The following is a 24,713-nucleotide window of genomic DNA, read 5'->3' as shown; positions in this document are numbered from 1 at the left end:
TGCGCCAGGCACGCCAACTTCCCTGCTTTTCCCGACTCCACCAGATCTCGCATCGCACGTCCAAGTCCACCCGATCACGCAGTCCGAGGATGCTTTTCACCAATAGAGAGCATCGAAGCTCCGGTCAGCTCCTGGCCATCGTCATCGGCCAATGTCGATTTTTACTTCCTTCACACACACACACACACACACACCCCACTTTCTATTTTGCCTTCGTGCAGCTAAGGGCACCTGCAAGCTTGAATTTGAACTGGGATGAAGAGGAGCTGTCTTCCATCGGATGTCTTTTCCATTCCCACAGGCCCGGGTCCTCTGACACCCGACCTTTTACGGACGACAGAATGATGTCGACAGGCTCATTCGGCTCGACAAGCGTGCGGTAGTACCTCCGACGCAAAATAGTCCCTCTGGGGCCGTGCCTGCTCGTATCTTACCGCAACCATCCGCTGACACCAACCATGCGCCTGGGTTCAGCCCTGGTTGTTGGCTGGGTGGGACGCTTCTGACAGAATACGCGCTTCCTCTTACGGAGTACGATGTATATAGTACATATCAGGTATATGTATGGACTAGAGGATGATCTAGGGTGATCTTCGAGTGGATGTCAATTAAGACCCCTAGGATGGCCCCCTCGCTGTGAGTTAGCCACCGCACGCCGCTCGGTTCCTTTCGAGGTGGCTAAACAGTGCTGTCTCGGAGTCTTTGTGCATCGAACATGCATGCATACCCTCCGTTTTTCTTTTTCCTTTTTTCCCGTCTCGCCCAATTTATTTTTATTTTTAATTTTCCATTTTTAATTTTTTATTCCTTGCCCTCCTTTACCTATTTCGAGCATTATGTACTTTCTTTCGATTGATATTCCGGCCATGGCCTGAAAAGAAACAACAAAACCCAAAATTTAATTTATCTTTTCGTTTGGGCTCGTCCGTCGTGTTCCCCATTCCATCCCTGACCTCGCCTGCTGCTGCTGCTGCGGCGTCCGTCAGTCCGTCAGTCCGTCAGTCAGTCAGTCAGTCAGTCTGTCTGCCCCAGTCCAGCCTCGCCAAGCGAGACAGCTTCTGGAGCGGCAAAGCGCGTCACGCGGCCCCTTGGTTCGGCCCTGATGATTTTATCTCCCAGCTGTCAGCCACCAGATATCGCTCCCTTTTCGCATAATAGTGTCATTGATTCTCCAATTTCCTTCAATTCTCAGGATTTTTTTTTTTTTTTTTGGGCGCTTGTCCTCTTTTCTTTCTCCCTTCTCCATTCTCCCTTTATTTCCATTTCTTACCTTTTTTTTTTTGGGGGGGGGGGGTCAATGCTTCCCTCACCCCCTTTTGTGTATCCGTAGACGGTGTTCGCTTTCTCCCTTATTCTCTATTCTCTTTCTCCTATTCGAACTCCCTCCCAGCAAGGTATAATTCGCAACTGTGTCCAATTCCGTGCTTGAGTCATAGTTGGGCTGTGGCGATTTCTTGGAATATCCTTTTCTCTTTTTCTACCCGGTGATTCTACCTTTTCGATTTTTATTTTTATTTTTTTTATTTTTTTATTTTTTTTTTCAATTGGAAATTTAATTAGCTATTTCGAGAGACGCGACGAGAGTGAGAAGGTCCCGAGGCCAGGGAAAAAAACGAAACGCGACGGGATCCAGTTCAAAGGGGGGTTTGTTCACGGGGACTCAGCAATGCCTCCCGACAGATCGTGCTTCACGGCACTGAATTTACAGCCGGACTTCACTCTCCCAGAATGCATGGACTATTTTACACTCTCCGCCGCCCCCAACACGGACCTCTGGCGCAAACCGCCTGACCGTGAGACCACGACCGCTCCCATCCTCTTCACCTCCTTACGACAGCCCTTTGTGATCGCCGAGGTCACGGTAACGGCCGACTGGGAGATGGAATGGGATCAGGGGGGGCTGGTAATATTCGCCGGTCCCGTCCCAAGACCACCACCGCCGCCGTCGTCCCAGCCATCACAACAACAGCAGCAGCAGCAGCGACGACAGGCATCCGGATCCTCCACACAGCAACAGCAACAACCACCCTCCCAAGCCCCACCGCCTCCCTACCCCAGCCTCCCCACCGGCCCAAACAAATGGGTCAAAGCCGGCCTCGAATTCTCCGCCGGCACCGTCAACGCCTCCTCAGTCAGCGCCACGGCCGACGGGGCCGACTGGTGCCTCTCGCCGCTGGCGCCGCCCAACGTCCCCACGTCGATCACATCGCTGCGCATCAAGCTCGAGCGCATCGGGCACTCGCTGTGGGTGTGGTACCAGATACCGGGCCTGATAAGCGCGCAGGCGGAGCGTACGCCGGGGGCGATAGGGAGTTCGTGGCGGAAGTTGAGGGAGGTGACGTGGTTCTTCTGGGGGGTGGAGGACAAGAGCGTGCATGTCGGGGTGTATGCGAGTCGGCCGGCGAATCTGTCGATGGAGAGCACGATGTGGGCGGCGCGGAACGGGGGAAGATACGTGAGCGGGCTAGACGGGGGTGGAGGGCATGGGGGGCCGGCGAATGGGTTGGTGGTGGAGTTTGAGGATCTGGAAATATTTTGAATGTGCTTGTCCCGTTTTCCTTTTACCTCTGTTTTTTTTTTCTTTTTCTTGGAATCTTACGCCGTGTGGACTGGGAGTTGGTTGGAGGAATGCGACGGTGCTTTAGGGGATTGTCTCTTTCTCCGTTCATTTCTTCTTCTTCCTTACTTCTTGGTTTCTTTCCTTTTTCCTTTTTCCTTTCTTTTTCCTTTTTCTTTTCTTTTTTTCCCCCTTCGTCTTCATTTGATGCCAGGGTGTACACGCATCTTTGCTGGCTTCGTTTCTGGTTCCTAGATATCTATCTTATTACATGTATCCTAACCCCTTCTGTCAGTAACGATGTATGAATGAATGACCATGGAATCAGCTGTCTCTCTCTCTCTCTCTCTTCCCTCCTCTCCCTCTCTCTCTCTTGTAATCCGTTTTGATACTTCGAAACGCTGGCCGCTTTAAGCTCTGCTTACCTAACAGAGAGTCACATGATCTGACGTCGGCAAAGTCGGCTTCTCTCGACGCTGATTGGCCAATGGGCCAGGTGGGGGCACCCCGACGGTCATGTGAGCAGCTCCGCCCGGTGTCGGCTCCGGAATAACGTTTTAGCGGAAGTTTGGCTGGCTGAGCGTGGCGGAAGAGCTTTTTTGTTGCCGCGGCATGCAGTGAATTCAACGGTCAGACAGGAAGGAAAAAAAAAGCACGCGCGCGCGGGGAGAGATGCACATTTTATCTTCACGTCTGGGGTGTCCTGTGGCTGTAGATGATTCGTCGCTTGAAGGGGGGGGAAAAAAGCTCGAGGAGCACAATATCACGCAAGAGAACTGACAAACGGGGTGGGATTCTGCGGCGGGCCCCTCCCCGGTGATGAGCAGCAACTCCAGTCACAGGCGGTGAGGAGGTTTGGATCGGGAGGAAGAGAGGGGGGGTGGAAATTGTGAGCAGGGTGCAGGCTTTCTCCACATCGAGCTGCCAGAGTGACGCTATTTTCTGCCGCGTTCGACCGGGGGGGTGTGTTTGGAACGTGAGACGGAAGACAGGAAGACAGAGGATGTCCTGATTGTCGGGTAGAGTAGAGTAGAGATCAGCCGTCATCTGTAGTATCTTCTGTAGCAATACAGAGTACTCTTGAAGCAATACTCCGTCCTCATCTGCACTGAAGCAACAAAGCTGCTCTCTCTCTCTCTCTCTCTTTTCTTTTTTTTTTCCCTACCCTGCGAGCCGCCAAGTCCCCGTCCGGCGTGCATCTCCGTGCCAACCGCCACCAGCGCTAGCCACCAGCGCTAAACGCCTTTGGGAACAGCGCCGCGTCTCTCTCTCCACCAAACCAGCTGCTGGCCGGCCGGCGTGATCCATTTGTTTTGCCTGCAAAAATCCACACACACAGCAGAGTGTGGTTTTTTCTTTTTTCTTTTTCTTTTTTTTTGTTGCTTAATTCTTATTTTCCCTTCCCGTGATTTGCTCAGAGCTTGTGTGTGTGTGTGTTGTGTGTGAGATTGTGCATTTCCCCAAGCTCCCTCTCGTGCATTGGTTCGGCCTTTTTTTTTCCTTTTTGCTTTTTTCCCTTCTTCCTTTCCCACACAAACCCCCGCCATCCAATCCATTCCTCTGCAGCAAACCAATCTCGCCTCTTAAAATCTTCCCTTCTTCTTCCCCTCACCATCCTCCAAACGCTCTCGCGCCTGTGATTCCACCCTTCACGCAAAAGCAAAAAAGAAGAGCTCATTCCATTGCACTGTACACTTTGCAACCTGGGAGGCGTCTTTCCTGTCTTTTGTTTTTTTTTTTTAATTTATTTTATTTTTTCCCCTTTTATTTTCTTTCCTTGTCTTGTATAATCCTTGCTTTTGTTTCAAGCAGAGGATAAGGAGGGAGAAACGAAGAGGAACAAGAAACAGAAGATAGTTGATATACCCAGAATATCAGCTTGTGTGTAACATTAAAGCTTCCCAAAAAAAAAGGCCCCCTTCGACTCTGGAACCTTACCGAACGCGAACCAACAACGTTAGCCCTACCTCCTCTGTCCTCTCTCTCCCTCCCTCCCTCTCTCTCTCTCACACACGCACGCACGCACTCCCCTTTTTTTCTCGACTCCCCCTTGCATCACGACAGTTACGAGTCCCACGAAAAAAAAAGAAAGGAGAACAATAAAAAAAGAAAAAAGAAGAGGCACATTCGTCATGACTGAAGCCTCGAAGCAATCCGTTAGAATCGCAGTTCGGCGCCCTACCTCCACCCCATCCATCTTCCTCGTCGCGTCCTTCACCGACCCCGCCTGGGATCCCGTCGAGCTCGAGGCCAAGCCCGTCACATCCGCAGACGCCACATCAGAGGCGTATGAGTTCTCCAAGTCGTTCGAGCTAGCTCCGGGCAAGTACCAGTACAAGTTCCGTGCCGGCTCAGGGGATGCCTGGTTCTGTGATACAGATGTGCCCACAGGTAGGGATCTTTCTTTCCTTTCTTTCTTTCCTCTGTTCCATCACATTGCTCTCCCCGTACTGACTTCTACTCCCCCCCCATTTCCAATTAATAAAGAAGTGGATAACGATGGCAATATGAACAACGTATTGCTAGTCGAAACCGCCTCCGATTCCAAGAAAGAAGGCCTGCAGGCTGGGCAGTCCAAGTCGGATAACACGACGGAAATCGCTGAGACGGTGGTGGCTTCTGACGAAACAACGGAAAAGGCGGCAGCGGACAAGGAATCGAATGGTGTAAACGGCGTCGTTGCAGAGAAAGCCGATCCGGAATCAAAGGAAGCTTCAGTCCCCGCAGAAGAAGCTCCAGAGAAGGCTGAAAAGGAGTCCACTGGCGGTGAAGATGTCGCGGAACAGCCCACCACCGTCTCCGAAGCAATAGCAAAGAGCACGCCGTCGGACCTGAAACCGGCCGACGATTCGCAGCCCAAGGCTGACATCAAGGATGAGGACGTGTCCGTCAATGGTGGCCCGGTTGAGAAGAAACTGGAGGTACAGGAAGCAGAGACTGAGAGTCCGCAGCCTGAAAAGAAAGCGCCGGAGGTCTCCTCTCCTGACTCCTCCGCTGACCCAATTTCATCTGCAACCGAAGGTAGGTCCTACCTCCCTCCCTAGGCCTAAGAAGTCTTAAAACTCACGGAAGAGTAGCAGAATCTCCTGGGCAAGCTGAACCAGAACCGTCCGAGCCCAAAGCTGAGGAGCCTAAGGCGCCCGTAGAGCCTGAGATCCAACCGACGTCCGAGGTCGAGAAACAGGCGGAAGCAACCGAGCCAAAGGATGAATCGCCAGCTGTATTGAATCCCGAGGCCCCTCAACAGCTAACAGAAACCGCAAAGGATTTGGAGTCAAGACCCCAAACCCCAGCGAGCATGTCAAGCTCCACAAGATCCCTGAACCCAGCCGCTCCCGCATTCGTGCCAGGGAAATTCACGCCAGTGTCCGTTCCAAACCCGGCCGAAACCGATGACGCGGCGCCCAAGGACGATAAGGAATCGCAACCACCTGCGCCAGAAGAACCTAAGGTAGCTGAAAAGGTGCCCGAGGCAAGCACGGCCGGCGACGAAGTGGATAAGGACAAAGAAGAGGTTGTAGCATCATCGAAGCCGGAAGAAGACGTGGCCCAGACCACCACCACCACCGCAGAAGAGACCAAAGAGACTCCTGCTGCGGAGCAACCTGCTATGGATGCTGTCAAGGAGGTTGAGAAACCAGCCGAACCTGCGGCCCCAGAGCAAACGGAAGAGCCTGCTGAGGAAGCACCAAAGGTCGAAAAGGCTCCAGAGGTCGAGACAGCCGCCGCCGCAGTTTCAACCGATCCTATTCCCGAAGCTACTGCAGAAGCAGTAACGGAAGATGAAGAGGAAGAAAAGAATGTTTCCACAACTGAAGCACCGTCCGAGCCACTGGCTGAAAACGTCACCGCATCTGCCACCGAGACCGTCGAAGAACCGGCGCAGAAGGACGATGAAGTTGTTCCATCTTCCAAGACCGAGGTCGAGGAGAAGGAGGTTCAACAGCAGGAAAAGCCTGTAGATGAGGTTCCAGTAGCAGAAGATTCTCCTGCCGAACCGGAGCCCGTCAAAGCATCAACCGAACCGGCTGACGAAAAAGCTGCGCCAACGGAACCACCAGCCGCCGAAAATGCGGCCGACGGCGAAATTCCGGCCGAGAAAGACGATGCACCTGTCAAGGAACCAACCTCTGGCGACGAGGAACCTTGCGATGAGCAGAGTGCCTCGACCGCAGGTACAACTCCGATCGAAGCGGAACCCGCCTCCGAACCAGTGAAGGAGGACGAGAAGCACGACGACGAAGCTCGTCTCCCTGCTGAGCCCGCGCCAGAGGAGAAAGCTGCCGTTGAAGATGCCAAAGCGTCTCCAGCCGAAGCGACGGACGGGGTTGCGCAGGAGAAACAAGCTGAGGAACCGGAGCCGCAAGCCAGCAAGACCGATGCCGATGACGTCATCCAGACGGAAGCAGCCGAGGCAGAGCCGCAGCCGGAAGAACAAAATGCCGACGCTAAGCAGGATCAGGAAACTGCAACTTCAGGCGTGGAGTCCGCTGAGCCAGCGACCGCCTCCGAGGCTGCTGTTGTCAACGAGGACACGGTTGCAACCGAGAAACTCGAGGAAGCGGAGGTAGCTGATACGGTTGCTGCCGTAGAACCGGTTGTAGAAAAGGAAGACACCGTTGCACCATCGCCAGCACCAGCACAAGAACCCGCTGAGACACCGAATGAGCAGGTTGAAGCTCAGGAAGATGTCGTCGAGGATGAGCCGGCCCGGGATGCCGCAGCCGAAAAGGCCGTGGAGCACATACCACAAAAATCGATGGATCCTGTCGAGACTCTTGACGTGAAGGAAGTTACTCCTGTTGAACCTTCCGACAAGGCCACTGTCCCTGACACACCAGCTGTTGTTGATGAACAGCCAGAGGTTACGGCCCCTGCTGATGCTGAGAAGGAAGCTACGGAAGCTCAACAAGAGCCTGCTTCAAAGCCGGACAATGAACCCGAGCCACAGCCAGAAGCACCCACTTCCACAGAGGCATTGGAGCCAAATGCCGATCCAGAACCAAAGGCAGAGACTCCTGAGGTTTTGGGGGCAGAGATCAACGCCCCTGAAGAACCGGTCGTCCAGGACGACGTGAAGGGACCGGAAGTTCCGGTTACCGCAGAACCAGTGCCGGCGGCCAAGGAAGAATCAAAACCTGCGGATGAGCCCGAACCGTCGACTGATGCGACAGCCTCTGAGAAGATTGAGGCTGAGCCTGCAGCTGATTTGAAAGCTGAGGAAACTCCGGCAGACACGCAGCCAGAGGAACAGGTCGATCCAACACCCGTTAAAGATCAGAGCGAGGAGACCCCCGTGACTGTCGTCGATGAGCCAACAACCGGTGGTGGAGAGGCAGGCGCTTCCGCTGCACCAATCGCTGATGAGCCTGCCGAAGCTGAAAAGCCTGCAGATCTCGAGAAGGCTGAGGAGCCCGTCGAAGTCTCCAGCGATGTTACTCCAGCTCCTGAAACCAAAGCCATCTCTGAGACCCCGGACGACGATGAATCCAAGCCGAAGGGATCACCTGTGCAGCCTGCTCCTGAACCCGAATCCACTCCAGCCCCTGCCGTAGTTGAGGATAAGGCGGAACCGCAGGAAGAGTCGAATGCTGCTGATGTAAACGTCGCTGTGTCTGCATCCGATGAGCCGGCCGAAAAGTCTGTTGGAGTCCCCGTTCAAAAGGACGAACCGGAGCCGTTGCCGAAACATGAGGAAGAAGCCAAGGATGAACCCTATACCCCTCCGGCCGAACCTGTCGCAAGCGAGGAACCTCAAGTTGAGCCTGTTACAGCTGAGACTCTGCCCAAGGACTCCGACGTCACCGAAGACGCGCCCAAAGCTAATGGGGTCAATCCCGTGGTTGCCGTGGAGGAAGTGGCCGAATCTACCCCTGAATCTCTTCCATTAGCCGCCGAGACCACATCACATCTCACTGTGGAAGATGCTCCTAAGGATGAGACTCACGTTCAAGACAAGTCTCTTCCTCAAGCTCCTTCTCAGACTACCGAGACCACTATCCCTGAAGAGTCTCCCGCCCAGCCACTCGAATCGACCCACGTCGCCAAGTCAGAGCCCCCAGTTGTGGAACCTGTAGTGCAGCAGAAGGTTATCGATGACAACGTTGCCACGATGCCTGCCAACGAAGAGGCCAAGAAAGACGTTCCTTCTCAGAGAGAGGAGCAACCGGAGAACCCCGCCAAGTCGGCAGAAGCTATCCCACCACAAGCCGCCTTGAAGCCGGCCGAGCCCGCCCCGGCCGACGCTGGCTCTGCCAAAGAACCCGTTTCTCAACAGGCACCCGTTGCTGATGCCCGGAGCGAACCATCATCGATGTCCGATGCAAATGCAAAGAGTGCAACACCTATCGTCGACGCCATCAAGGCAGCCACTGCTGCAGAGCCTGCTTCGAAGCACGATGCAAGCAAGCCCGTTGCCAAGGACGCCGATGAGCCTCAACGCCCACCAACTGCGAATCAATCCGTTACATCTCTGACGACACATAAGAGGGAGAGCTTTTTCAGGGCTTTATGGCGTGCCGTCTTCCTTAATTTCTTCGGAGGTCTGTTCGGGGCATTCCGTCGCCGCGAGAGACCTCCTCAGTAAGGAATTAATGCTGTTTTCTCAACCCTCATTTGTTCGGGCTTTCTGAGTTTGCAATTTTCCTTTTCGTCTGCCTTCCAGGACACCACCCACCGCTTGTTTAATTTAACACCTGTGGCCATCCTACGAAGGCTTCTACCTGCTCCGACAACTACGCCAATTCCGGCGCAGATAATGATCAACGATTTCCCTGGTCTTTGTTTGAGTATCCAAATTTGCTGGTTTTCCGTGTGTATTCTACTCTCTTTTTTTTGTCTCAAGATATCCCAATCCATATGTCCCTGTTAATAGTCTTCAGCGCGATGTCCTTCTAGTCAAGTTTGGCCAGTCGTCGAGAAAAACGAAAATGGTACATACCTCTCACACGCTCTACTATTTGAAATAAAATGACTGTTTCTCCCCTCAAATACTCCGTGTTGGTTGGCCGTATAGAACGAATTTTTCGTTCTATTCATCTGTTTTTATCATTTCAGCAGCGATTCTGGTCGTGTTTATAACTCTGATAAGTCTTTTCGCTTTGAATCTTTGGGCATAGCATCCAAGGGCGAGTGAGGAGTCCGCATAAAAGTTTTCTTCAGTACTTTTCAAATAGTAAAGATGCTGCATCGCTATCGTGGAGTCAATTGCGGGAGGGCCAATACCCAATTTCTTTGCCTTGTCGGCTGGAATCTGCCCTAGATATTACCGGGAGCTTTATGATTACCATAATCTGATAAGCTTCTGAAGCTTGGCTGGAGTATCACTCCTGTTGACATGGCTACCATTTTCCTAATCCCGTTAGCGCGGTATCGATATCAAATGTGAATGTCAACATTGTTTACCTGGCAGCAGGTTTTTATGTCTTCCTTCCTTTGCACTCTGGGCCATCATCCTTCCAAAACAACCCAGCTTCCGCAGCAAGACGCGTTTTCAAACTGCGTTTCTTGTTCACATTTCTGAGTACCGCAAGAGATCTCCTGTCAGCCATCAGGCTCTATTTGTGCTTTCTTGGGCTTCTTTTTTTCCATTGAACTAGATTCTTCCCTTGTGGCACTTGAACATGGAGAATCAGCAGAGTCCTGAAACAGTCTCTCAGCCTCCTGGGGTCTCTGGACATGGACCCGTTGTTGTGCACTTCCCCCCGGCGCAACCCAAGCAACCCGAATTGCAGCCCCAAATCCAAGGAGACACGCCAGATGAGGATGTTGGGAAAACCCATGAAGTTGACAGGCCCCCAACAACCTTGCCTTACGCGGATGTGGCTCGCCGTGCCATAGCAGAGCCAAGTAAGTGGACTCTTTTGGCTTTCTTTTCCAAACTAGCGAACTGGTATATTGACTGATGAATGCCCACAAGGCCCACTGGTTATTGTGAAGAGGTCTGCCCCCAAAGCTACTGGTCAGTTCGAAGACCCTATTGCTTTTCCAACTTTAAATGAGTCAAGAATGCGTGCTGCAAGCGAGCCGAAGAGGGCTTCTCGTCGTTGTCGATCGAGACATCCCCAACCCTCCCCACCCTCCAGCAAGGAAAGCGAGGGAGGAGAGGGCATTTCGGGGGACATGGAATCTCCTAGGAGGGAGATCGAAACCGTTGTGAATTCCCCGAAGGTACCAGATTCTCCTGCTCAGAACCAAGTCAAGGGCCCGGAATATAACAAGCCGATATCAGCATTGCAAAATCCAGCAGAGCCAGAGGAACTCACTAAAGATAAATTGGAAGACCAGAGCTTTAACAAGGCATCAGAGGCTTCACAGCCTTCAACTGAGCTATCTTCTGAAGACCCAGTTGTTGAAAACAATGAGCAGTCGTTCATTGCACAGCTCAAAGCAACATTCAACATTGTTGAAAAGAGTAAACCTGGACCCATTGATGTTGTGAAGAGTACCCAGTTGGGAGGAGAAAATAAACAATCGCACACAAACAACCCCTCACCCAGCGCCGAGAGTGCTCGGCAGCTGAACTGTGAGGCTAAGGTCTTCTTCCCCAAGCCTAAAGCATCAGCTGGTCCCAACTGTTTATCGTTGCCAGCAATCAACCCTTTTCAGGAAGGGTCGCGTTCTTCCCCCTCCTCGCCATTTCATCCGCGTACGATTTACAAAGGCTCATCCGTTCCGCCAACGCCATTGCAGGAGGTGACATTTGACGCTGCGGAAAATCCTCCCAGCCCGCCAGAGCCGAGTCACACGCGCCGATCCAGCAGCGAAACTGTCATAGCTGTACCAGACGGAACACCACAGAACGCAATTCAAGGTATCATCATGGGAGGTCCGGCGCTTAGCCCGACGCGTCAGGGAACATACGCTACGGAACGGAACCCGGAGATTGTTGAGCACAGGAGCGTCCCTAGCATGCATGGAGTGGTGGATGTTGCTGTGCCGGAAAATATGCCACTCACTGTTGGTTGGGACCAGGGTCACATGCACGGCAATTGGCACAGACTCTCTGCTCCTTACTCTCCATCAATCTACGATACAGCGTCGACTCCACTTCGTCCAGAGTTTGGCTCGATTTATCCCCCTCAGGAAGCAGCAGCAAGTAGAATGGCACATGTGGCCGTTCCATGCGAGAACCTAGACAGGCTTTTCTGTCAAATCCAGGGGTTGTCAAGTGAGCTTGGTTTGGTGCGGACAGAAGTCCAGGCTCAGACATTCCAGCTGCAGCAGCTTACCGCGCATGTCAACGTCCTTCGTAGCCAGAATAGCTTTATGGAAAATCAGTTTTCGGTCCCCACTCCAACTGCCGCCTTTCGAACGCCGCCATACACCGGAACAAATGAATTCCAGAACCGCAATGGCAGCACTGGGAGTCCTATTGGACGAAGTGCTTATCACCAAACCCAAGTGAGCAACGCGACAGTTCACGAAAATGGTGACTGTGCTTCCATGCCCGTTGGTCCTTTGCCTGAGGGATCCGTATCTGGAAATCATGGCATCCACATTCCTGCTCCTATTGCCAAAGATTCTGTCGACGGTACGGTTGACACCACGGTCAACCAGTCTGCAACTTATGCTGGACGTCGGAACCCAAACCGTCCTATCACCATTGGAGAAAAGCAGAAAGATCCTGCTAACAAACCTCGACGTGGACCTGCAGCTGGATTTGGAAAGACTAAGCATAATCGGCCAACAAAGCAGTCTCCTGACCCCCCGGCAAAACCAATGATTGTCAATAGCCCTGTGAAGCACCGTCGAACAGTCTCGAATCGGAGCCAGCAAACCTCGCAATTTAACCCCTTTGTGCCTCCGTTCAACCCAGGAGAAGGTCAGGAGCATACGACCCACAATGATACTACTCATCGCCGGGGTAGATTCGGAAGTGACAGCGCTCAATCGCACTTTGCTGGTACTTGGGGTGGTACAAGAAACTGGTATCATCACGCTTATGGCAATGAGAATGCGCAGAATTAAGTAGCCAAGCGGTATTTTTGACAAAGCCAACAAACTCAGGCTTCCTAGAGATAAACCTGTGAGCGTTGGAATACCGGAATTTGGACAATTTGCCACTTCTCTATGTCTTACGCCCTGTCTCTATTAGGTTCCTTTGGTGATGGAAAATGGTATTAATTGCCCATGTCTGCATTTCTGTTTACAGGTTTGTAATGTTTGTGATTCTTTTGATTAATTTTTCACCTAGCAAGTTCATTCAACACTGCAGTGAGATAAAAATTAACTAGCACCCTGGTCTTCGGGCATGTTCTGTTTTGCTATCATGGTTTGTGTTTGATGCCCTTTTTCTTCTGCGAGTATTTCCGTTGATGACGTGACGCATGGTATGGTTGAGCGAAGCGTTTTAATGACTCTGATTTGAAAATTACTGATGTCTGGGTTTCCCAATAATGTATTCGAGAAAACAAAACTGCTAAGTAATTCTAAATCAAAATGCGACATGGATATTTTGATTCGACCTCCAAGTAACTCATTTAACGCTCATAATTATCTTTTCGATGCCTCGAGATGCATCACGAATCTCCGGGCAATAATGTACCCTCAGCAGTTCTCCCTCCCATACAGTAGCCGCAAATACATTACTCGCCTCGACATCTACTGCAATCGGATTGAATACCCCGTCTCCTTTCCGCTCCTCCGTATTCCACAAGGGCGCGATCTGCGGGGCATGCATCTTCACTACGCGATTCAGCAGAGAGAGTACCGCTATGGCAGATTTCTCAGGTAATTGGAGCACGCTCGTCATGAGACGCTTTGTAAACCCGGCAACACGTAGCGGCGTCGGGGCATTAGTGCCTTTGGCTGTGAGGATAGGTTGGAGGCAGCGGAGCAGCAGGACCGTAGGAGTCTGGAAGTTGACCTTCTTGTCCTTTCCTGATATATCGTCGGCACCAGCGTTGGTGGATCCTGGGTCCGGGAGACGGAGGGATTTACTGGGGTTATATTCTATGTCTGGGTTCAGAGAGGCAGGGTAAAGTGATTGATAGAGATGCGAAATAAAGAAACTGAGGTCAAGATGGAGGCTCGAGGCAGCTTTGCTGGCGTCTTGGCCTTCAAGCAGGGCGAATGCGGTTGTTGAGCAAAGCAGAACTTCGCGCGTGGTGTTCCTGGATATGGCATTTTCCTGATCTGCATTCCCATTCGTCTCTTCATTGGTTTGGTCTGGGTGGCTTGATTCAGATATCAGCTCTCTAAGAACTTCGAGCAGGTCGCCAAAGAAATCTTGATTAATCAAATGGGCATATTTTGCAAGGCCCTCCAACGTGGCGCCCATCAAAGAAGCACTTCGAAGTTTCAGAATCCGAAAATATGTGGTGAAAACAGACTTCAACGTTTCTGCTTGCATCTTGTCCCGTTGCTCGTGCTTGACGAGAGCATCTGCCTCCCTAAGGTCTTTCGCGGCAGCCTTCTGTTCTCGCAGCAGTTTCCGGGTCTTCTTCGTTCTGAACTCACGTTTCTCTTTGATTTTCTTGCCTTTATACGTATTGACCTCGTCTTCGTTCCTATCTATCCCATCCTTGGATCCTTTGGACGAAAATTCTGATAACAGGCGCAAGTGGAGGAAAGTATCCAAGACGCTAGGATGAATATTGAAATCCTTAGCTTTCATCATTTTGGCCAAAAGGCTAACAGCCTCCATGGATACTATCCCATCTTCATCATTGGAGAAAATTTCCTTCAGCGCCTCGCGAGACTTTATAGAATCGGCGTCAAGTTGGCGACGCGAGAGCTGAGACACAAGGATCTTCAACAGTTCTTGTCGACAATTGAAATGTGGAACAGCAGCCAACAAGCTACATGCGCAGTTTATAGCAACGGATTTAAGACCATCGTCATGTTTCGATCTCGAAAAGGCAATCAAATCTTGAACGTAATTGCGGTACCCAGAAAGAAGCGCCTGCTCGTAGTTTCGAACTTTTCGAACTTCCTTCGACACTTTAACAGCTAGCTCCGCATCTCCAAGCGGCCTTATTTTGTATCCTGGAATGACATCTCTGTAGACCGCAGCCTGTGTGGCCAGCGCTAGTTTCTTCACCGCCGGCAATGATGAGGCTTTAACCATCTCCGCCAGCTTCTTGGACAAATCTATATGTTCTTCCGGATCTTCATTTATCAGCGTCGCGATTTTTGCAAGTTCTTCCTTTGCTTGTATAATCTGTAGTTTCGGAGGTACTTGCGACACAGGCTGTTCGACGGCTTCGGTGGTCGCTGGAGCGTCATCTTCAGATTCTTCGTCCGAGTTGAAGGGACTTAGGGATTCGGGCTCTGAATGGGCGGGTTCTTCGACATGTTCTATAGCTCCTTCTGCGGTCTTTATCGGCAATCGAGTTCGCTCTTTATCCTTCTTGCTGCCCTTCCTCGGCCTCCGTTCATAGTCTTGTTCGAGGTCCCATTGCGAGGCATTGGCGTAAAAGCTGTTCAGAGTAGATGGAGCAGTGGTTTTTCCAGTGGGACTGAGACGTCTCCTCTTTGCAGCATGGCCCGGCGCCATCTTCAGGGTTGTTCTCGGCTGATGTTGGAAGGCAGATGCGGAGGAGCTCGTCCTGGGAGATTTTCCGCCGAAATTTTGATCGGTGCCAAGACCGGAAGCTCGACTGATAAGAAAATTATCGCAACTCCAGCGCTCATCCAGCAACACCATCCGCAAGCAAGCTTTGTATTTTTATTTTATTTTATTTTTGTTTTTTGGTCATCTCTGGTGCTGTTGATATAAACCGGTTGCTCTTGTTACGGCTATCCCCTTGACCTGTTCTCAGCATGCGTCCTCTCACCGAGGCGGAGACGAAAACCCTGTTCTCCAAGCTTGCGAACTACACGGGTAGCTCCCTGAACCACCTCATAGCTCCTCCCTCCTCTTCGGAAGGCGGCCAATCCGAAGATGAAAGACATGTCTTCCGCCTACATGGATCTCGAGTCTACTATGTCCGCCTTTCTATAGCCAATCTCGCAACATCCATCGCGCGCGACAACCTACTCTCCGTCGGTACCTGTATAGGAAAATTCACAAAGACGGGCAAATTTAGACTGCACATTACAGCTCTAGACGTTATCGCACCTCATGCAAGATATAAGGTGTGGATTAAGCCGAACGGAGAGATGCCATTCCTCTATGGTGGAAATGTTGTTAAGGCGCATGTTGGACGGTGGAGTGACGACTGCCCGGAGCACCAGGGCGTGGTGGTGATGTCAATGGATGATACTCCTCTGGTATTTTAGCTTCTATTTCCTTTCGATTGTTGCGCGAGCTGTCTGACCTGCTTTTAGGGATTCGGAGTAACAGCCCGTTCGACGGCAGAAGCGCGTCGGTTGGACCCGACTGGAATTACGACATTTAGACAAGGCGATATTGGGGAATATCTAAGAGAGGTTGGTATCCGGGTCCCTTTTATTCTTTAAAATATTGCTAACGGCTATATAGGAAGACACGCTGTTCCAGACAACATAAATGTGTTTTTCAATTTGTGTTTATGTCTACTACATTATCAGTTTTGGCGTTGGAAGGCACTTGGGTTCAGTTGACATACATAGGCGAGCCAAAAGCAAATGTTACCAATTTCGAAAGGCCATACTTCGTCCTTCTTTCATCCTCATCCCGGAAGCGCCCGTCGTGCCTTTGCTGGGCCTTCCCCGGGTGGGCGCCGGTTGGCACTGGGTACGTACATGGTACTCAACCCACCAAACAACCTACTACATGGTAATCTCTGGTTAAGGTTCCACTAGACCTTTAGATGGTTATTTTCCTGCGTTTACACTTTGGTTCTCGGATTTCAATCTCGTTGGTTGAGCAAATAACCCCATGGCAGCTAGACATCACTGAAGGTATGACGAGTTAAATGCTCTTGCATCAACGCCGTTATCCGACTGTCTGGCTCCCCTAAATCTGTACATGTTTGTTTTGCTGCCTTGGGTTGTTTCCGCTGTACCACGATGCTAGCAAACATGATGCTTTGGGCAGACACATATGAGGGTTGGGATTTAGGCCAATATTCACCAAACAAGCCTATTTAGGCATCATACCCAACAATCTTGATACTGTACGGGCAGAAAAGGCTTTTCAAAAGTTCAGCTTTAAATGATACCCTGCCCGCTATGCTTGCCGAACTATTTTTCTGTCTGGTTCTCCGTACCTAACCAACTTCATAGCTATTTTATGTGCCCTTCTAAATTTGTCATCTTTCAAGTATGCCTCACTCCAGATGCAGTTGTCACAGCAGCAAGACAGAGGTTGTCAAAAAAGAAAAGACGGGTCGTGGCCTTCTGGCGAAGAATGTACCTGCTTCGAAGCCTCTGGGTCTTAGCGAGACCGTAGCCACAAAGTTGGCCCTTGATGCCTTGGAGAATTACATCACCCCGGATTTAAGCCTACCGAAATGCCAAGTACATAAACGAGACTATCACTGGTCTCCTTACCATCTTTTTGAGACCCTTGATACCAGCCTTTTCCGTGGAGTGCTCAAGGATCAGGTTTACGTTCGATGGGAGACTTTTGCGCCCGAAATCCACGGTATTACTTTCAAACCAGGCGTGCGGGACACAAGAATTACTATTGAACTAAATTCATTCCTTGCATGCGAAGCGAACGTGCCGTTTCTAATTCCGTTTCTCATTCATCACATGGTTCATGCATACTTCCTCGTGTGCTGCGATGCTCAGGGAAATGACCAGGCAGATAACCACAGTCTTCAGCACGGCCTTGGATTCAGCACTTTGATCTACAGAATACGGGAAGTATGTCGAGCCCAGAGTACCCGGGCAGTTCGCACCTCGTCGATGCCCTCGAGACCGTGCGCATACCGAAGTCCCGTCCGAGCAGATCGTCATATCAAGCGCGCGGCCCAGTCAAAGGGGTGGAGCTATTGCCTTTGGTCCGGGGATGATGGGCTTGACAAAGTGCTTTGCCGGGCCCATATGTCGACTCTTGATGAGATGAAACTTCACGACGGCAAGGACGGGAAGCCAACTCCCGAGTTATAGTGAGCATTTAGATTTCGTTAAGCTAATATCTGGTAACTATGCATGTGCTTATAGGTACTATAGCCCAAAATCACACTATCTTCACACGGCCCGAGTGGATAAGGCTTCTTTCGTTCCGGTTCTTCGTACACGCTATCCAGCTTCTCCTGAGGGATATGTTGAACTCCATTTTGCAAACTTCGCAGTTCCTTTCCCTAGGTCGAAATTAACACCATTCGAATCGATCAGTTCCAACATCCCTCAGGGAAATGTGTCTATTAATGTCCCAGCCCCCTCCAATCATCTATTTTTTGCGTTTTATTCCTTTCTTCTTAATGAGGACTACCCTCCAGAGCTGGTGCAGGTTAGCACCCCGTATCTCACCACAACTACGGCCCGGGGTCCTCCTTCAATTGCTACCTTCCATCCTAATACACCTGCATATTTGGTCAATGATATCCAGATGTTCGTACTCGGCAGTCGAATGGCCTTTGATGAGCTCAAGGAGAAGGCTCTTGAGCGGCTCTATTCCATGAGCGAGACACACAACGACCCGATGGCCGTGCTGGAGGAAATATACAATGAAGCTGACCTAGAGAAAGAAGATCAGAAGAGTACTTTACGCAACTGGGCCCGAGCCTTTCTTGCAAAGAAGATCGAAAAGTCAGGAGAGACCAATATTCTGATTCTTCAGAAAAGCGAGCAATGGAAAGATCGATTCATGGGACTTAGGAAGAAGAATGAGCTGTTTAACAAGGACTGTAGCGAGACAGAGGACGACCTACTTCTTAACAAGGCCCTCGAAGCCCTTGAAAAGGGAGAGAAGAAAGACCAAGACGGCGAGGATGGAAAAAAGGACGACACGAAGCAGCTGGGCGGCTTAACCCCTAGGGAGCTCGAAAGCCTCTGCCAGTGTTTTCCCGAAATCTTTAACCAGCTTGTTGAACAATGTGAAGCGGAGAAAAGAGCCAAGGACGAGAAGGAGAAAAGGAAGAAGGAAAAGGAGAAACAAGACCAAGATGAAAATGCGGAAGCCAAGGAGAAGGACAAGGAAGAAAAGCCATTATCATGCGCGCACCAGTGCTCCCATTACCACACTTCCCCTTCTCCCGCTTTCCATGGCCAAGAGCATCCTTACGTTTCGCACGATCTATATTCTTGCCCTCATGGCCTTGATTCCGGAGCATACCTGTATCCCGCCCAAATTCCTGCGGTGTATGGGCGTCCCAGAACGCCGTACTATCCGATCCCACCTCACTATTGAATGGTAGATGATATGTACTGTGCCTTCTTTGGTATTAGGCATCTGTTTCATGGATGCGAATGTCTGCGTGATCAGTGACGTGTGTTCTCTGTTTTCTCGGGTTTGATTTTAGACTGGGATGATTATACATATGTGGTTGATTCTTCTCAGGCCCCGTCTTTTCTAACAGATATCCTTTCGCTTCGACTCCAGATATTTTGGGGCTAGGACGCGGTCTTTACTGCCAACACTTTATCTTCATTTTTGCATGAACTCAGTTGTCATTCGTTTCTCCGCAGGTATACTGTTTACCGAATACCGGAGCCGATTATAGATCAAGAGTCTTTTCCATAAAAGCCATGTATGTCTGGCACTGAGTTACGCCGTTCAATGTTCGCTAGACCTGGCATAAAAAACCATTTGATTCCGCCCTTTCTATCCTCCTTGGTAGGTCTTCATCATTAGTCTCATAATAGCGTATCCTTCGTTCTCCTGAAATCCCCTCCGTGAATCTTCTATCACTCAACATCCATAGCCTCGCTGGAGCTGTTTTGTCCCAATTTCCCCTTCGCAAAGACTATAAAATCATCCACAGCACCCGGCCACGCCCCATCCGGGCTCCACCATTTCAAACTCGGATCCTCTAGAGTCTTTCGCATCAACACCTCCGTCTGCTCCCAGAGATCCTTGTTAATGGGACGTTTCCACGAGCCTTCGACGAACTCAAGCCACCAGTCCAGCCATGGTGTGGTTGAGGTGTTCCACGAGATGCCCCCGTTATCTGCTGTGAAGAATAGACGCCACTGTTCAGTTGCAATTTCCAGGGTGAGATGGCGCTGACCAGGCAGGCGGCAGAGAATAAATGCATAGCGATATACGCGTTTAAACAGATCCGGTTCGTTGCGGATGCGTTTGCGCAGATTCGAGGCAAAGGATGCTTGCTTTGCAAGGGTATCCGAGCTGGTGGAAGTTAAACAGATACCTTCAAATACATGAATTTTGGGGTAAAGCTTACCCTGAGTCCTTCCACCCATCAATGAAGCTTTCGCGTGTAAATTCACCCATTGATGGTGAGCGCAGGAGTTCCGATATCGCCAGGCAGACAACTTCGTCCAGTTGCACTTTTATGTCACCTAAATATTTCATTGCGCCTTCAATTCCGATGCCATCAGGGTTAACAGCAGGAGAATCTGTGTCTATTCTTAGCAAAAATAAAATATGTGTTAAATTGTGTGAGAGAATGTTTACCTCGATAACTATCAAATATCTTGTTCAGAGCAGACACCATCGCCTGTGAGGCTGATGGGTTGTTTTGAAAGTAGCTATCAGATTCGAACGCTATGGTCAGCGGAGTCATTGTTGCTAGAAGAAACTGTGCAATATCAGAAGAGGAGAAAGAGCCAGAGTGATTCTGGGGTGTGCCAGTGAGAGAAATCCCGGCTAATATCTTGCTAAAGGTGCTCTAGAAGCAAGCAAGAACAGCACCAGATCACGAATTTCTCAGCTCACAGAGAACACCACTGGATACGCACAGAGGTAAGGTGAAGAAAGTGAACATGATCGCGTCTATCTTTTTGAAGTCCACACGCTCTGACACTCCACGTGATTTGTAGCGGAGTGTTCCAGGGCCAGCTCCTCCTCAGGTACTGTCTTTTAAACAATCACAACAATGGAATACCAAGGAGTTGGGCCTTTTCATCAGCAAGAGACCATACAAAATTGGAAGCCCCGGCTTTCGGGAAGTTGGTCCAAACGTTGGATACTACTTATCGGGGTATATGGGTATCCACAAGTCTCAATTAAAGCACATCACATACTTCATATCAAAGAGCATGGTTACATGCTTCCGAGCCACGCAAGGCCAGATTGTCAAACAACAGACAAGACTCTAGGCCCCGGCGTGTCACACGACAACAAAATGAGAGCGCAACAGAAAGAATAAATAAATAAAAAAAAGGCAGTTAATGGAAATGGCCACCTACTCATCTACAGCCCTCTCAACATTCCATCCATTATTTTTGAGATACTATATCAGGAGGGGCAAACCATCAGCAAGGTGCAAAGACTGACAATCCCCTACGCCGATCGGGCGGTTGGCAGAAATGCTCGTTCAGGCCGTGCAATTCTCAGGGTTTCAAACAGAACAAAGCTCAAGGCCATACCTTTGCAGCAACGCTATCTTTTGCGCTTGAAAACGCGACGAATTGTGCTATAAGTTGTTTCTGGCTCGAGGAATATCCCAGCATGGTTGATATGATGAGGGGCCAAATACGGAGAGGAAAGCTAGGCTTGCTGACCGGCTGGAGAGGTTCATGCGCCGGGTTCGAGCTAATCAAGAATTCTGATGCACTGCACACCAAGACACAGAGCAAGCAAACAGAGATGCCACGACGATTTCCAATTTCTTTCCAGTCTTCGTTCTCTCCGCGCGGTCCGGAACCACAGAACTGCATGTATGCATTTCTTTCCCCCGCGCCGCAGCTGCTTACATAAACAGATCGGCCTCCTCAGGGGCCGAGTCACGTGCTAGACTAATTAGTCATCTGAGTCGACCTGTGTGTAGTCATGTGATCAATGGGCTTGGCACCGGCTAACCTGGAAAACGTCAATTTTCGTCAGGGAGCATCCGCGTATCGTAATGCTCGAGACCGGGCAGAGAGGAGAGGAGTGATGGAATCACAAGAACAAGCAAAACGAAAGACACTCCGGAAGTTCCAATGTCAGCGCCAGATCGCATCCGACGCAGGCCGTGGCCCTCGACCATTCTGATGTATCAACAGTGTCTGACGACGCCGAGAATGCGCAATTGATCGTCGCCGCGAGTGAAGATGGGGAAGGCGAGTCTCGGATTTCGAGCAGAACCTTCGACAAAGCCAAGGGTTGGTTCCACTGTTTCAGGTGATGGAGCTGCGGACAGGGCGACTAGACTCGCAAACCGGAAGATAATAGCTTAACCACCAATTCGAGAGCAGCCTGGTTGTCGCTTGAAGAACACATATAGTACGAGCTTTGGCCTACGAAATAACTTTTACTACATCGATCGCTATCGCTGAGAGCTTATAAGGATCCGGCAACATATCCACTCCCAAACGTAGATATTTCAAATATGCCTATGAATAAACCGTAAAAAATTGTAGTTACATCAACCTAATCGAAAACGGGAAGTGCCTTTGCAACAAAAAGAAAAAGAGATGAGAAAATGAAAATGAAAATAAATGAGGACCAAAACCAACTCTTGTTCTTCTTCTTCTTCTTCTTCCAGGTGAAGTAGGAGAGATCTGAACTATGTAAATAAAGCCAAATACCGTAAATGACGGATGAGGAGAAAGGAAACGGGCAGGGTGGGAACCCCGAAAGGCATCATAATACACCACCGGGTAGCTGAATCGCTCCGGGTTGTGGCCTACCAATTCCTCCTCCTCCCCCTTCAATGCCGGCACTTCCCGGCGGGATACCAATTCCACCCCCGGGATATATATTTGTTGCTGTGCTGTCGCTTATCGGTGTCTGTCGTCTCAACATAAACATGGGTTTCTGGCCATCACCGGCCAATTGTTTAAATAAAATTAGGGGTTTCTCTTCAAGGCCAAGGCAGCGTTCTTGATCACCGTAGACAATATAAAGGGCGTAGTGTCGCCAGTCTTCGTGTATGTTGTATTTCTTAAGGGCGGCAGGGAGAACTTTGTAACATGGATCGTCCATGGAGACCCGGAAGGATTTGAATATCTCGACACTGGGGCCTGCGGCATCGTTGGGGTTGCGTGAGCTGGGAGGATTGCTGTTGGAGTTTGGATGGTTTGGTGTAGGGCGATCTTGTCGCTGTTGTGATTGCGGGTCTTCTGGATGGTCGTAGGAGCGGTTGATACTTGAGGTCTCGCGGGAATATGATCGGGATGCAAGGGTCTGTTGTGGGTAGAAGCTAGCGGGAGAGGTAGGTGATGGGATACCTTTGGGCGAGGGCTGGCCACCGTTCATGGAAGCCGTCAGATGAGAGGAGGCAGCCATCGCTGCCGCAGATGGATCGAGAGTTGATGTGTCTGTGTATGTCCTGCCCTCTGGTATAGACTGCGGGATATGTGTCGGTGAGCTGGTTTTGGGGGTGGTTCCTCCGGCAAAAAGTTTCTTTGAAAAAGACCTAGAGAGGCTAGTGCCTGTTTTCTCCGGTTGATTTATCGAGGGGGAAGTAGCGGGTTGGTCGTGAATGCATTGATCCGATAATAGTGTAGAACCTCCGAAGGATGAGGTTGGTTGATATGGTAACGGCTGCGACCTGTCCTTGGCCATCTTGAATACCGGTAGCAGTTCCTCTCTGAGCCTTCGGTAGTCATCCGCCAATTTTCGTAGCTCTGCTTCCGCCGCTGCGAGTCTCTCATCCCGTTTCCGAATAGTCCTTATAAGAAGCGCAACATCCTCCTGTGTGGCTACCTCCTTCGCATTGCTCTGCTCGGCAGCTAGCGACTATGTTAGAATTGACCCCGTCCCGGAGGAGCACGGTTAAAGCAAACTTTAAGGATTTGCTTACACAAAGGGACATAATGGTCCGAGTCGAACGGCACTCCTTGCTTAACCTTTATCTCGTATACGCTTTTTAACAGGGTTAATCGATGGCCAACACTGGATATTCCAAGCTCTTTCAATTCGTCGTGTCTCAGTGCGATAAGTGCCTCTCCAACAATCTCATTTTCTACAATATAACCAGACACAAACAGATCAGTCTTGTAATCGGAGGGAAAGGGGAATATCCCAGCAGCCATTCATCCCCGCTCACCTATGAACGAATCACGGTATTGTTTCAAGCCAAGACTCGAAGCGAAATTCGCACACTCCTCCGCAGACCACTCCGTTATCGAGGATGTCGGTGATGTGCGATCGTCGGGCATGTTTGCAAAAGCCGTGGGTGTATTTTCAGTAGAGGGGGGTTCGGAATCGGTGGGGGATGCTTCAGAGTCGTCGGCGAGGCGGGGTGAGACGACAATACTCCTCTCGTATTCGTCGTCCGCGTCTGAGTCTCCGTGATGATATGAGGAAGGGAATGCCATCGCGGAACGAAGGGGGGAAAATAATGACAATAATAATAAAAACAATTAGGAACTCCCTCCCCTAGCGCAGAGCGGCACTAGTTGTTTCTTCGATTCTGCTGCCGAATCCGTCCCGAGTGAGACAAGGTCGAGCCTCGACGAAACGGCGATAAAGACATAAACCGACGACTATGACTAAACAGGTATCCTTGAGTCGCAAGAAAAGTTCGAGCGAGCAAAAACAAATAAAAATAAAAATAAAAATAAAAAAACAATTTCGAGGTCGTGGTAATATTCTGCCAGCGGATAAACTTCGAAGAAGATTTGAAATCAGACTAGAACTCGACTGCAAGCAAGCGTTTGAGGTGACGAACGCTGGGGTTGAGTAGGAATAACGTCTTTGGCGACAAGGGTGGACGGTAAAGTATACGGTGCGACGGAGGACAGCCTCGCCACTCGTCGCGGATAAAAGATCTGGGTAGAGAGCTCTTGAGTTAACCCACGGCGATCAATGGAACCATTGAGATCAATCTGGAAGTGGCCTGGCGGTTAGTTGATGGTTCAATCCGTGACGATCAGCGAATAGAAGGCTCTGAAACTGGGAAGTCTCACGTCAAAGCGACGGTTCGCCAGCGAAAGTCTGACCATGTACTCCGTAGACTAGTCGACTGCGGAGGCGTCAACGGGATAGTCGTTCGCAGGCTTTTCGTCGTCTTGGTGTCGCTTCTGTCGTCGTCGTCGTCGCTGTTCGTCGCCGCAGCTGCTGTCCGTCTATCGCTCGCCCGTCGCGAAATGCCCACAACTTTGGAGATGCTCGCTCGCTGGCTGGCTGGCTGGCGTTGCGGCTGCCGGATCGGGTTAGGGTCACGTGAAACCTCTCCACCAACTCGGATCACGTGGACAGAGCATACCGGATACGGTTTAGCGTCTGATG

At 50.5% G+C, this 24,713-nt stretch overlaps 8 protein-coding genes across 8 annotated transcripts; 5 read left to right on the top strand and 3 right to left on the bottom strand.

The window, feature by feature from the left end:
• Positions 1-1,541: 1,541 nt before the first annotated feature.
• D8B26_007800 (uncharacterized protein) lies at positions 1,542-2,937 on the top strand. Its single transcript, XM_003067287.2, has one exon. It carries the CDS (start codon positions 1,667-1,669, stop codon positions 2,537-2,539), a length of 873 nt encoding a protein of 290 aa, XP_003067333.1. The 5' UTR covers positions 1,542-1,666; the 3' UTR covers positions 2,540-2,937.
• A 1,385-nt stretch (positions 2,938-4,322) lies between these two features.
• D8B26_007799 (uncharacterized protein) lies at positions 4,323-9,568 on the top strand. The gene is made up of 3 exons (XM_003067286.2): positions 4,323-4,948; positions 5,045-5,578; positions 5,635-9,568. Exons 1-3 carry the CDS (start codon positions 4,690-4,692, stop codon positions 9,141-9,143), a joined length of 4,302 nt encoding a protein of 1,433 aa, XP_003067332.2. The 5' UTR covers positions 4,323-4,689; the 3' UTR covers positions 9,144-9,568.
• Positions 9,569-10,179: 611 nt separating this feature from the next.
• D8B26_007798 (uncharacterized protein) lies at positions 10,180-12,526 on the top strand (the record flags this gene model as incomplete). Its single annotated transcript, XM_003067285.2, has 2 exons — positions 10,180-10,405; positions 10,476-12,526. The coding sequence occupies 2 exons, from the start codon at positions 10,180-10,182 to the stop codon at positions 12,524-12,526; spliced, it is 2,277 nt and encodes a 758-aa protein (XP_003067331.2).
• Positions 12,527-12,712: 186 nt separating this feature from the next.
• On the bottom strand, positions 12,713-15,056 carry D8B26_007797 (uncharacterized protein; the record flags this gene model as incomplete). The annotated part of the gene is made up of 1 exon (XM_003067284.2): positions 12,713-15,056. The coding sequence occupies one exon, from the start codon at positions 15,054-15,056 to the stop codon at positions 13,035-13,037; it is 2,022 nt and encodes a 673-aa protein (XP_003067330.2). The 3' UTR covers positions 12,713-13,034.
• Positions 15,057-15,203: 147 nt separating this feature from the next.
• NIP7 (ribosome biogenesis protein NIP7) lies at positions 15,204-16,131 on the top strand. Its single transcript, XM_003067283.2, has 3 exons — positions 15,204-15,772; positions 15,830-15,931; positions 15,984-16,131. Exons 1-3 carry the CDS (start codon positions 15,323-15,325, stop codon positions 16,008-16,010), a joined length of 579 nt encoding a protein of 192 aa, XP_003067329.1. The 5' UTR covers positions 15,204-15,322; the 3' UTR covers positions 16,011-16,131.
• A 616-nt stretch (positions 16,132-16,747) lies between these two features.
• On the top strand, positions 16,748-18,782 carry D8B26_007795 (uncharacterized protein; the record flags this gene model as incomplete). The annotated part of the gene is made up of 2 exons (XM_003067282.2): positions 16,748-17,538; positions 17,603-18,782. 2 exons carry the CDS (start codon positions 16,748-16,750, stop codon positions 18,780-18,782), a joined length of 1,971 nt encoding a protein of 656 aa, XP_003067328.2.
• A 297-nt stretch (positions 18,783-19,079) lies between these two features.
• Positions 19,080-21,235, bottom strand: DCN1 (Scaffold-type E3 ligase). Its single transcript, XM_066125641.1, has 5 exons — positions 20,924-21,235; positions 20,744-20,787; positions 20,010-20,083; positions 19,777-19,951; positions 19,080-19,721 (listed from the first exon to the last, which is right to left on the bottom strand). The coding sequence occupies exons 1-5, from the start codon at positions 21,212-21,214 to the stop codon at positions 19,280-19,282; spliced, it is 1,026 nt and encodes a 341-aa protein (XP_065981725.1). The 5' UTR covers positions 21,215-21,235; the 3' UTR covers positions 19,080-19,279.
• Positions 21,236-21,839: 604 nt separating this feature from the next.
• On the bottom strand, positions 21,840-24,022 carry STE50 (Adaptor for signal transduction). The gene is made up of 3 exons (XM_003067280.2): positions 23,530-24,022; positions 23,284-23,445; positions 21,840-23,212 (listed from the first exon to the last, which is right to left on the bottom strand). Exons 1-3 carry the CDS (start codon positions 23,798-23,800, stop codon positions 22,122-22,124), a joined length of 1,524 nt encoding a protein of 507 aa, XP_003067326.1. The 5' UTR covers positions 23,801-24,022; the 3' UTR covers positions 21,840-22,121.
• Between the last annotated feature and the right edge of the window lie 691 nt (positions 24,023-24,713).

This window comes from Coccidioides posadasii, chromosome 4, assembly GCF_018416015.2.
Source record: "Coccidioides posadasii str. Silveira chromosome 4, complete sequence".
In the NCBI taxonomy this organism is placed as follows: Eukaryota; Fungi; Ascomycota; class Eurotiomycetes; order Onygenales; family Onygenaceae; genus Coccidioides; species Coccidioides posadasii.
Note: the sequence above shows the minus strand (reverse complement) of the source record. Positions and strands in the feature narration are given on the sequence as shown.

Excerpts from the sequence above, each read along its gene's own strand:
- D8B26_007800 (XM_003067287.2), top strand. The coding sequence starts at position 1,667 with ATGCCTCCCGACAGATCGTGCTTCACGGCACTGAATTTACAGCCGGAC.
- D8B26_007799 (XM_003067286.2), top strand. The coding sequence starts at position 4,690 with ATGACTGAAGCCTCGAAGCAATCCGTTAGAATCGCAGTTCGGCGCCCT. Across the intron at positions 4,949-5,044 it reads TGATACAGATGTGCCCACAG|AAGTGGATAACGATGGCAAT; the intron begins GTAGGGATCTTT and ends CAATTAATAAAG. Across the intron at positions 5,579-5,634 it reads AATTTCATCTGCAACCGAAG|CAGAATCTCCTGGGCAAGCT; the intron begins GTAGGTCCTACC and ends ACGGAAGAGTAG.
- NIP7 (XM_003067283.2), top strand. The coding sequence starts at position 15,323 with ATGCGTCCTCTCACCGAGGCGGAGACGAAAACCCTGTTCTCCAAGCTT. Across the intron at positions 15,773-15,829 it reads CAATGGATGATACTCCTCTG|GGATTCGGAGTAACAGCCCG; the intron begins GTATTTTAGCTT and ends ACCTGCTTTTAG. Across the intron at positions 15,932-15,983 it reads TTGGGGAATATCTAAGAGAG|GAAGACACGCTGTTCCAGAC; the intron begins GTTGGTATCCGG and ends ACGGCTATATAG.
- DCN1 (XM_066125641.1), bottom strand. The coding sequence starts at position 21,214 with ATGCAGTTCTGTGGTTCCGGACCGCGCGGAGAGAACGAAGACTGGAAA. Across the intron at positions 20,788-20,923 it reads AAGATAGCGTTGCTGCAAAG|TATCTCAAAAATAATGGATG; the intron begins GTATGGCCTTGA and ends CTCCTGATATAG. Across the intron at positions 20,084-20,743 it reads GTTGAGAGGGCTGTAGATGA|CTACTTTCAAAACAACCCAT; the intron begins GTAGGTGGCCAT and ends CGAATCTGATAG.
- STE50 (XM_003067280.2), bottom strand. The coding sequence starts at position 23,800 with ATGGCATTCCCTTCCTCATATCATCACGGAGACTCAGACGCGGACGAC. Across the intron at positions 23,446-23,529 it reads ATACCGTGATTCGTTCATAG|AAAATGAGATTGTTGGAGAG; the intron begins GTGAGCGGGGAT and ends GTTATATTGTAG. Across the intron at positions 23,213-23,283 it reads GGACCATTATGTCCCTTTGT|CTGCCGAGCAGAGCAATGCG; the intron begins GTAAGCAAATCC and ends CATAGTCGCTAG.